The sequence below is a fragment of the Larimichthys crocea genome, chromosome XX, assembly GCF_000972845.2.
Source record: "Larimichthys crocea isolate SSNF chromosome XX, L_crocea_2.0, whole genome shotgun sequence".
Lineage (NCBI taxonomy): Eukaryota > Metazoa > Chordata > Actinopteri > Sciaenidae > Larimichthys > Larimichthys crocea.
This window is the reverse complement of record NC_040030.1, coordinates 8,862,897-8,875,180: the sequence shown is the minus strand read 5'-3', so window position 1 is coordinate 8,875,180 and position 12,284 is coordinate 8,862,897. Positions and strand designations below refer to the sequence as shown.

General features: G+C 40.7%; 1 protein-coding gene across 1 annotated transcript in view; it reads right to left on the bottom strand.

Annotated features, from left to right (window-relative positions):
- plxna4 (plexin A4) overlaps nucleotides 1-12,284 on the bottom strand; it is a 212,906-nt gene that overhangs the window by 31,655 nt on the left and 168,967 nt on the right. The window contains 9 exon segments of the mRNA XM_027272145.1: nucleotides 205-347; nucleotides 815-1,049; nucleotides 1,767-1,913; nucleotides 2,435-2,674; nucleotides 4,703-4,796; nucleotides 5,037-5,204; nucleotides 5,719-5,855; nucleotides 6,975-7,098; nucleotides 8,305-8,456. Coding sequence (XP_027127946.1) covers nucleotides 205-347; nucleotides 815-1,049; nucleotides 1,767-1,913; nucleotides 2,435-2,674; nucleotides 4,703-4,796; nucleotides 5,037-5,204; nucleotides 5,719-5,855; nucleotides 6,975-7,098; nucleotides 8,305-8,456 — 1,440 coding nt within the window.

The window sequence follows — 12,284 nt, the reverse complement described above, 5'->3', positions numbered from 1 at the left end:
TTGACGGGGAAATTGGTACTAACTTCTTCTCCTTTAAGAGCTGTTGATCAACACAGCTGTATTTTTCCTGTGTCACCATTAAAACTCCACAATCTGACATCTGCAGAATCTAAATAGCATCATCCTTTATTTAAACAGATGCTGACTTAGGCATACATTCCATATGTAATAGAGTTTGAACAGCAGTGAAACATTCGACCATACCTCCAGATCTCTAAGTACAGGGTGTTCCTCAATGCCTGGGAAAAGGACCCTCATGGTGTAGGTCCTGTAGTCTAAGAAGGGGATTCCTGCTCCATCCAGATCACTAGTCAACTCATGGATGTCTGTCTGGAGCTCTGCAAAAGCTGATGGATGAACCACATACAAAAACCAGTAAGGATATTATCTCATGATAGTGTTTTTATAGCATCTATGATCTTAGATTGTTTACAGTCAATTGATCAGTTTCAGTTATGTAACCATGAAATGACAGCTAAAGTGGCAACACTGTATGCTGATGATACTGAATACTATCAAATCTGTTTAGCACATACTCACTCAACAATTTCACTCTGGAAATGGAGATTATTTGCAATCATACCTGATAAGCTTCACACAACAAATGGATTCCACAGCTGACTTTTAGTATTCTTAACTGAGGTGTAAATAGAGAAAACTTTTCAAAAGATAAAGATATTTTTTTTCTGAATGAGTATGCTACAGAGTAAATAAATAACTCAAAAAGTTTAGAACATTTCCAAGGTAGTCAAGTTTGCTGAATCTATTGGGGAAAAAACACACATAATCCATATAACTTACTACACCCTCTTACCCTCTTTGCACTCTAGAGCCACACGTGACTCAAGGTTGTCCATCTGCATCTGCAGTCTCTTCAAGGTCAGGTCACTCTCACGAGACTTTCGCTTGTAGGCAATGAGCACCACTACGATGACGAGGATGAGCAGGGCACCTGCTGCAGCAATGCTGATGATTGCTGTGCTGCTGAGCGGGCTGTCAGATGTTATGTGGACAACACCTGGGGAAAATTCGATGCCACCCACACGTGCCTTAAAAGATAAAGAGGAAGATTATATTTACTGCATGTACATAAATATACAGTTTTCATAAGGAAGGCCCATATTAGCTATATTCTTCTGTGAATACTTAAAACACAAGGCAAGTAGTTCAATAAACAAGCTATAATCATAAAGAAATAAGTGGAAAAATATCACATTAATATTCAGAAACTATGATATAATACTCACTTTTAGGTCTATAAATCATCTCTCTTTCTTCAAAATCAAGATCAAAGCTACGGCAGACATATCGATTTGCGATTCAGATGTGTACACACGTCTGTTTATTTGTGCGTCCACTAACTGTTTTACAGTAATGTGCCCATCTCTTTCTGTGACGCTGGGTTCAGGTGGTAACATCAGGAAGCGCTTTGTTCAAAGTGGTCCCTCTTAAAACCACAAATGGAATCTTTATTGAGTTTGCCGGGGCCCTAATCCTTCTTATTGAAGGCTTATTTGTTTGTCTTTTGTCTGCTTGTGGGCAGTAACAGGAACCACACAGCTGATTGAATTAGAGCGAGTCTGTCTCAAAGTCGACAAGAAGATGGATAGAAAGCAACACGGGGAATGCCTGTCTGTCGGTCAAACTGTCAATCGATCTGTAGGTCTGTCTGTCTTCTCTACCATAGCCTGTCTATCTGTCGTATGTGTGTGTGTCTCTCTCTGTTTCTCTCTCTCGTCTTTGTGAGCATGTGGTGTGTCACTTACCAGGACCTTGTGTCGACCTGTCAGGTTGGGTGACTCACACAGCAGCTGGGTCTCTGACACCGTTAACATGCAGGGCTTCTCGCCAATCAGAACTGTGTAGTTCAGCTTTCCATTCCCACTATTGGTTGGTGGAAGGAAGTTGCGCCCCTGTAGGAGAGAATTCACGCATGATTTGAGTCTGCATTTTAAAGTGCAAGGTAAGAGAGTCAGAGGTCAAACAACTAATTTATATATACACCAATCCCACTAGAAAATGACATAAAAATATGCTATAGGTCTACATTATGGTCTGAAATATGGGTATGAATATGATTAATACATGCAGAGCTGTCTGTACAATTAATATTAATCTAAAAGGAACACTGACAGTGGGTTTGCTTCAGATTGTCTTACAGTCATCAATATATGTTTAGTGTTTAGGGTGATGTGACTGAAATCAATATCACAATATTTATTTTTCTGATATTGATTTTACGACACATATTCAAAGTCACCTTTAAATAATGCATTTGATGTGTGCAGTGGACTGTTTAATCACACACGTGTTTTGCTTTATTTGCTTTTAATAACAATTTCACAAGAATCAATAATAATAAGTAATAATTGGTCATATGATCATCATCATCATCATCATACAGTACAATTCCACTCAATATCATCTGTCGTACCTTCAGTATAATGGGTGATCCAGGTTTAAGCTCCAGCACCCCAGACACGCTGAGGGGTTCAAACTCAGGATTGGGGTAGTAGATAAAGTTGGTGTTGTTGAGTGCCATCAGAGCTTGCACATCGTCCAGTTTAAAGCCAAACTCATCGGGTCTTTCAGGCACCTCTTGATGCCTGGCCAGACTGATGGGCAGCTCTGGCGCCTGGCACAGCATGGATGTCGGGCTGAGCACCTGGCAAAACTGGCAGAAGACAGAGAGAGATGGGGAAAAGTTATATTCATGAACGGATGTATCTTCTGCTAATGAAATGAAGTGCTTTGTGAAAACTGAAAGAAACTACAGAAAATAATGCCTTTTTTTGTCATTTGCTATGTGATTTCCATCACTGAATATACTCTGAGAAGAACAGGTCCAATCTGTCTGCATTATTCATATAATTCATATACTGTTTCTAAATGTAACTCACACTCAAAATTTTAGGTTGCCTATCACCTCACTCATACCTTCTTACAACCAAAGCGCTGACTTGAACATACAACAACTTTACTATTTGCCAAAACATCCCATTTGCAGTTGCTGTGAATCTTTTATATCACAGGTTTACATTTCACTAAGCCCACTGGAGACCTGATTTAAGCTCCTCCGGTTCCGAAAGTGCAAAGAAGAACCTGTTAAAAGTATATCCTCAAAGAAAGCTACCAAATGAGGTGTAGTTGGAGAGTGTGTGCAGTCTAGCCACAATCAGGCTTTGATGTACGAAGATTCAGGAGTGATAACTAGGTCTTACCCTTCCTTCATTACCCTCCAGAAAGACACCTCCACCCTCTTATCACTTCTTTATTCCCTGTCCTGTTATTCTTCTCTGTGATCTTTTCTTCTCCCTTTGCCACATTCTTATTCTGTCACTCATCTTTTTCTATACCACTTTGCAGCTCAATTACAGCACCTCTTGCATCTTTTCATCTCTTGTTTTGTGTTGTTTTTTTGTGTCTTTGCCCTGGTCCTTTATTTGACATGTTATGAGATTTAAATTCGGCCTTTTTATTCCTTCTTTAGTCAGTTTTATAAACAAGTACAGATTGTCTGATCTGTCAGTGTCAAGTAACACGCCCTTCAATATCACTCTAACATCTCCATTTCTCTCTGTCTGTCAGGGCATTGGCAAACCACCAGCATAGGTCTCATTCACAGACATTTCTGTCTCATTCACAGACATATCACATTTCCACAGTAACCTCTACCATGCAGCCACTCAAACTATTGCCTGTCACTCTAATTGGCTCCTTGAACATCAAGCCTGACAAATCCTGCAAGGTCTTTGAGACCTCACTAACATGCATCCTCCACTGATGGAGAAAAGTAACTGGAAAGTAAGAAACTACAAAATCCTCTCTGTGCACATATGGATGGTAATTATAGTCCCTCTCATTCAGTGCAAAACTAAGACATGCGAGACCGAAAAAGAGAGATGTGGCTGCAAATTATCTGTCGGCAAGTTTAATTTATGTTGGTCCAAAGTACATGCTGCCTTTACAGTAGCTTGAGACACAATGCCCTTTACAGGCATATGTGAGCACAGATGCTAAACGTGGTGTAAGGTCATGCTCAAATGGACCATGAAGATAGCATTACCACCTTTTGTTACTCCCTCTTCTTTCAATCAGATCACAGTGACCCTTGTATGGCTTTTATCTATCCTCCCCTGGGTAAAAGGGTGAATAGAGGATAGAAGAATTTGATAAGGGCCAATCTCTGTGGTTTTTAGTTCGGTGTCAAAACTTCCCTATTGTTACAAAGGTGTGGAGAGGAATGACATCATTCTCTATTAATTCAATTGCAACCTGTTGATTTTCACAATGCCCTCTCAGTGTTCTGAGTTTTTTCCTTGACCCATTTACCTAAAAGTGGCACTGAGGCATTTAGTCATGCTCTGGAAAAAAAGAAAATTACTCTGACACTCTCTATGGCTGACTTCCTTTGGGACGTCTTGCTGACAAGAGAGAGAACACTGGTGGTGGTAAAGACAGTGTGTGTGTATGTGTTAATTTAATTCAGTTAATTTACTTTAGTGAAGGACCAAAACAAAAAAAATATATACAAAATCACACATAGTATAATACCCATCACATCAAAAACTATATATATACACACATAACAGTGTTACGAAAAACAAAGTAGTTATTTGACCTTGGATTTACTTTTACCAAGAGGAACCACAAGGCAGCTTCGTCAAAGCAACCCAGATTGCTTGGGTTTGCATACACTTACATTCAGGGTCTCATGGTTGTTATATTTTGCTCTGATGAGTGGTGTCTGAATGATGTCAAGGTTAGTTCCTGTCACTGTCACCGGGGTATGTCCACTGTGCGAGAGAGACAGAGAGATTGACAACAAGGTTAAAAGGATTGTTCAGATTGTTTTGACAGATGGTGATATAAAATATTATTGCTTGGACATTTGCTCGGGCTGCAAAATTATGATGCTGTGGATTTTATGTTATCCAGTTTTATTAACTGGCCACATTTTCTGCTGCTCATTTCTGTCAGTTCCTGACAAACACCTGCTTCTATCCACAAAAACGTTAACTACATTTGTACCATACCTGTAGATGCTCCACTCTGGCTCTATCTTAGTGATGGTGGGGTCTTCCACATACTCAAACCGCAGATCTTTCTGGAGATGAGCCTTGTCTATGCTCACGGACACGGACACGTTTCCATAGCCGTGCGGGGAAGCATCAGTTCTGCAGGTGAGCCACTGTCCACCCCTCCTAAAGTGATAAATGATAAAATAGATTTCTATCCAACAATATATTACATTGTGTAGACAGTCAGGAGCCATCTCTTCAGTTGTTTATCACTGTTAGTGGAGATTACTAATTGATTCAAAAACCAATATTAATTTAATATTCATACCGTTGAATGGTTGCTTAAGTGGACATAGTTAGATAGTTTATTGACTGAATTTGGAGCTGTGCATTGATCAGTGTTAAGTGGTGGATTACAATAATACTATATATTTTCTCAATAATATTTAAATTCACCCATTAAAAAATACCAAATTGAAGCTTTCTAATTTAAAAAACTATACACCATTCCTTGCTCACAACCATTTCTTCCTCCCATGATGTTTATTATTGTCTCAGTTTGTGTGTGAAAAAAACGATCTGAGAACTGTCAGATGAGTTTACTCCCTGTAGTTTGACTAACATTGGCTTTGCTGAGCTTTTAATTGACTGTTTAAGTGTGTCTGGCAGGATCAGCTCCGGCTTGTTCCCCACTAACCTCAGATAAGTGCATGGCTTGTCCTTAAACATGATTGACACGTTGCTCCCAGCATCAAGGTGGCTGCCAGTGATGTTGACAATGGTTCCCCCAGAGACCGGCCCTCGGTTAGGCTTGAGGTTGCTAATCCTTGGGATCTGGAGAAAAAGGGCAGAGGTTGAGAAGTCAATCAGAGCGTGAAATCAAGGTTAATTAAAGTAGGAAAATAAACCATAAACTGCTTTAAATGCACAGGGTAAAGATGAACCAGAGACATGCTAGTGTAACTATACGTGCTGTATGCTTTATTGAACAATTCACAATGCATTTTCCTACCCCAATCATAACTCCTTGTTAAAAATAAGCATCCTTTCTACCTCAGTAACGGGCAAAGTATTTCTAAAATTAGAGGATGTAACACAAACCTGCTCCTATATGATTAGATTATCTGACCAAAAATCTAATAAATGAGCATTCTCAGTTACAAAGACCTTAGAGTGTATATACCTGTACTCATCACACTTACATACATTATATTGTGGAGAAAAGCTTTCATAATAAAGTGACACAGCAGCATCTGATGTAGTCCACTGGAAGCTGGGCATAAAGTAAATCCTCCTCTAGTTCATTTGCCCTTCTTATAATCTCATCTCCAGCCTGCTGTGTGGTGTGACATCTAGACCTAACATCATATCATCCTGTACAGGGACCCCATTGAGAAATAAACCTCAGGCCAGCACCCATTAATAGATGGGAGTAAAATAATATCACTGCATAAAACGAGTACATAATGGCAACTACTGCAAATGTATTTTGTAGTGAGTGACTCGTGCTAGTTAATTGTGTGTTACATGTGTGTTTTGATGCGTTCATGTCTGAAAAATGTTTTAATAATCTTCGGTGTTTTCTTCTCATTCTGTGCTCATTAGTAACTGCCAGTTATGTCTCACTCACTGATACCCACATGAAAGGAATCCTGTGACGGAGACTCTTGGTGAGAACCATGTTGGATCACAGCCAAATACACATGGAAACCAACATGTACATACAGTATTAACACAGTAGGTGAGAACACAGACTGACAACCAGTAAAGTGCTAACATGCACAGGGTGACATATGCAGCACGGGTGCCTTCCTGCTTATGTAGGCATAAAACTGTATGTGATGAATCCCTCATCTAGTGGTTTTAACCTACAAATACTTAGGGGGAACCCTCTAAGTTAAAATGTTTACATGATAAAAACAAAAAGATCAAATACTGAAAGTATAGACTCACCACAAAATAGTAGTACTTGGAGGACTTTGCCATGAATTCTGGTCTGCACTCTCCTACCCCGACACAGACCTGAACATTCCCAGTGTACTGGCTTTTCTCTGCTTTACCCATCTCACACACAATCCTGGAAACACACATTCACGCACACACACACACACACACACAAAAAAAAAAAAACATATGTAAATTCATCTACAGGCGCACACAGATATGCTAGACACATACTCGCATACTCTCAGACAAAAAATGCTTATACAAAAACCTTTAGAAAACTCTGCTGCAGTTTGCTTTCCAGCAAATGCAGAGCAGATTATGTAATAATGATGGACTCAAACCTGTGTTAAAACCTCAATAAAATAATGTTTTATTTGGCAGCGACTTCACATCCCGCGCACTGCCAACTCGTGGGAGAAAAAGGAAAAAGTCTTTATCCTTTTACATATGACCTCAAATACAGCTACCTCTTCTGCTAAGTCAGCATTTGCTTAGAAAGTGCTGGCACACAACTTACTTTCTTAGCAGAAGAAGCACTGGGTCTGTTGATAAGCCAACTTTAAACTAGTTTAAAATAATTTGATAGACGGCACCTGTAAGGAACCAAAGCTCTGGATTAAACTCAAATGTCAACTAAATGTAACCTCCTGAACTTTCTAAAATGATTATGGGGCTGTGTGCGCTGTGTGTGTGTGTGTGTGTGCACGCTGCTATGAAATATGGAGGCCTGAGTTGTTCTTTGCTGCCCACAGCAGAACACATACAAGTCTCTTGTACCCTGTGACTTATAGTTAAATCAAACTCCAATTGCTTCTGGTCTAGGGGATTAGAGCAATTTAGCATTAGTGTAGTGGTCATGTCTCTCGGTTACTCACTCAACATCTCTCGTGCTGCCTTACACATACTGTACAGGCATGCATGCACACAAACACCCTGAGGTGAGCTCTGACTCATGATCAGTTGGTCATGCTGACTTGTTCTGGCTCTGTTGTGTGCGTAACACAGGTAACAGCGTTGTGTCGGTGCGTGACTCAAGTGTCTTGCACCCTGTAGGGCACGAAATGTTCAGCTGTAGTCAAAGTGCTTTCAATGACATTAGAGCAAGTCAAGGGGAAGCAGAAACAAAAATATGGTCGACAAAATGGAGATTTACTGTACAGCTAAGCTCATTATCTCCTGTAATTATGACTATATGTGCTATTAATAGCTGCTATCAAGTGGAGGCTGTTCAGATGGAAGTTGCTGCTCTGCAGGAATGTAAATTGAGACTAGGTGAGGATGTGCTATTTATTACTTAGTGATACCTCTTCAGTCATCACTGTAAAATGTGACTCACTGTTCAGCAGGGATGTAGCCTTCAGGTATGGGGGTGCAATCCACTTCGGCCACCTTCACATTACCCTGGATCTCTCTGAATTCCAGTCCAAGGTTCTCACCACGGATAGTCACGAGCGTGCCGCCCTCCCTTGGACCCCGGAGAGGAGTGATCTGTTGAAATTTCAAAAAAGCTGATGATGATTTTGGATATTTGATTTTGTTTTCCCAAACCACAAGCTAAGTTAATTGCGCAAAGCATTTTGCTGACAATATATGGTGTGGCAGTATATCGCAGAAGAAGATGAGAGGCAGATTAATTTAAAACCCAAGTGCGTAATATTGTTGATGTGCAAGAAGTGACACCATTCGATAAGTTTCTTTCTCTTTGTCTCTGTGTTTATATTGTAAAATCAGTTTTTATCTATACTATAATGCATACATTGGCTCATATTTCTTCAGGACAAGATAAAAAACCTATTTTAATGTATAACACTGCAAATGCTGCAAGATAAAGAGTGTTAACAATCACACTACAATGTACTTCTCAGTCTTTTGGATCCTCTGCAAAAAAAAATAAAAAATGACAACTCAGGTGTAATAGGACAAACAGGGGAACAATGACAGATGTGCATTTATTTTCACATTCTTTGGGGATGACTGTAAGGTGTTTTCTCTTCACATATTATGTAACTCTCAGAATAAAATGACTTTCCTGAAGGGTGGGAAGACGGAAGATGGCTACAGAAAAGAGACAAACGACATTATAACAGCTCCATTTACAGCTAAAGGGTCAAGACTTAGGGTCAAGGGACTGTCATTTCTCAATCCTGTATTCACTGAAAACCACAACAATATATTATATAAGATTAACTTAAAACTTGGCATTCGATGACATCTTTGCAGTAATCAGTGTCTGTTGATTTATCAGTAGCATCTCTCATTGTTGATGAGGTGGTTCCAACATCCATCAGCACTTTACTCACACAATTACTTTTTGGCCAGTGAGAGTGCATGTGTGTGTGCGTGTGCACGTCATCAGGCCGGCCCAGATGGATGGATGTTAGAGACGGACACAGAATAGTCTGTTCCTATCTGTCTCTGCCAAACAGAAGTCCTCCCTGCTGCATGTTGCAGGCCGGAGCCCCACTTTAATGGTGCTGTGTCACTATCCCCCTGAAAAATAGTGACCCCAAGGACTTTCACTGAGGCTGAGGCGCTCATTGCTTCTCTGCTCAGTTTATAGTTGACAGCGTGACCCCCTGCGGTGTTCACAGGCGCTGAGTGAGGTGTGGCTTTATCTTATGGTCTGAAGTTACGACCACATCAAACTATTTTAATTTGTCTAGTTGATTGTTTTTGAATTACTGTAGCTGGGATTGAAAGGAATTAGCCAATGGAGTGACAGATGCAAGCCAGGTCATACACAACACAAGTCCTGTGGCTGCCATGTGGAAGATATCGTTATTGTATGGTTCAATGTCTCTGATTAATAAGGCTCCCTGCTGATATCTTAATGGAAAAAAAGAGCCTTCTGGGAACGGGACTACAATACATGCAATTAAAAAGACTGCACACAATGCATTGTGGCTCTCCATTTATTAGCAAATATGGAGGATGGAGAGGGAGGAAGACTTAAAGAGAAATTGTGAAGGAGAAGGAAGAAGCAAAAGAATGAAAGAGAGAGAGGGGGAGAGGGAGAGACGCAATGAGGCGTTGATTAGATTTGTGACTTTGACAAGATAATTGACGGTTGGGTAGAGGCAAACGCTTAATCACTTCTCTCGCTCACTCTCCCTTTCTCTTTCCATCTTCCTATGTGAGTCTCTCCCTCTCATATTGTTGATGGGAGATGTCATTATAATGAAGCGTATTAGAATGCATTAGGGCCCCGGTCGTCTTGGAAAAGTCCTCACTCCTCACCCACTGACAGTTTTTATGGGGGACGTGAGAAGGCTGCAATATGTCCCTGCTGCAGCCTGAGGGATGTAAGGAGAAATACAGGGCCCATCTCCAAGAATAAATCCACAGCTCAGGGTGAAGACAAACACTAGAGTGGAGGAATGATTGAGTGCACCTTACTGATCCAGACTCTTTAATAAGTGCAATGAGGAACAAAATATCACATTAACTTCCACAAGAACGGATTTCATTTTGCCTGGATAAAAATAATGGTTTGGGTTATCAATGAATAGAAGATATGGGAATTAAATCCCTTCTTTTAGAGATGCCAGTTAACTCAGTGTCTCCGGTGTCTCTCTGACTCCAGTTTTACTTCTTTTGGAAGAAATCCAGGAGAAATTGGAAAATTCTCCCATCTGTGGAGATTCATAAAAAAATTGATACAAAGCTCTTCATGGTCAGGCACCATCATATCTAAAAGAGCTCATAGTACCTTACTACCCATCTAGAACACTGCGCTCTCAGGATGCTGGGTTCCTTGTGGTTCCTGTAGTTTCTAAAAGTAGATTGGGAGCCAGAGCTTTCAGCTATCAAGCTCCTCTTCTGTGGAACAAAGTACCATTCTGGGTTCGGGAAGCAGACACGGTCAATATTTTTAAGTGTACACTTAAGACTTTCCTTTTTAATGGAGCTTATAGTCAGGGCTGGCTCAGGTCATCCCTTAGTTATGCTGCCATAGGACTAGACTTCCAGGGGACTCCCCCTCCCTCCCTCTACCACCATCTGTAAACATACATGTCTCATTAATGCATGTTAATGCATCTTACTAACTGAACTTCATCCCCGGAGTTTCTGTGCTGTCTCGTCCAGCCGGTTCTCATGGATCGTGGCTGCTGCTGTGGTCCTGCATGACGTCCACTACGTATATCATTACTGACAATATTACCATACCTCCATTACAGTTTATAGTTAATTAATGACTTGCTGCTGCTGTGCATCTGTGTCTCTCTATCACAGGTTCCACTGCTACTGTAATCATTTTATCATTCATTGTAATTCATTGTCATTCTATCATTCATTGTAATTGTACAATATGTTTCTGTTGATTCGTGACATCTATTGCATGTCTGTCCGTCCTAGGAGAGGGATCCCTCCTCTGTGGCTCTTCCTGAGGTTTCTTCTTCTGCCCTCAGAGGCAAAATGTGTTTTGTGAATTTGGGCTATACAAATAAAATTGGTAGGTAAGATTGGTCACTTTTATGTATACTGGTCTATGTCGGATGATATAGAGAGTGGCGAGCAGAGATGGAATTTTTCTTCCATTCCCGTATCCCCTCTCCTCTCCAGCCAAACCTATCACTCCACAGGACACCAAAGGGGATTCCCCCTTATCCATGCTTGGCTTCATCCCTTCATCTCTAGTCAGTCACCATCTGCTCCCAACTCTCCTCCTCAAGAAAAAGGATGCAGAAAGGACCTTCCACCATATCCATCATGGAAGAAATGGGGAGGGTGTAGGGGTCTTCTTTCACCCCTTCAGCCTCATGTGACTGTATTCTGACTGAGTCTACTCATCCATCACCACCTCTCTTTCATGTAAACCCAATCCATCCTCCTCTCCGTTCATCTGGGCATTGTTCTATCCATCATTCCTTTGTATCCTCTTATCCTTCATCTTGTTGACCCTTATCCCTTCTGCTATTTCCCCTTTTATATATCTTGCACAGGTCAAGTCTATTTGCCTCACACGGTGTTGGTGGTCTACAGGAGCACACTGGGTTAAGTGGGGGTTCGCGTGGGACATCTGTGCAGTTGATTGATAACTAGCAAGAACAAGGATGATTTGTCTCTTTCTAGGTCTAGGTTTGTATGCTCACATTGAAAGTAACAGATGAGTATATTCTAACAGAAAATACATCTAAAAACGGCCAATTCACATGATTGCTGTGATCCTACTATATCATTATCGTTCAAACTTTTGATGAAAGAGATGTGTAACTGCACTGTAAAATATATCATTCCTCAGAAAAGCTGTCAAAATAAATAGCTGGTGGTGACTCACAGCTTATGCCGTTATGTTGAAATGATCAACTGTCAACA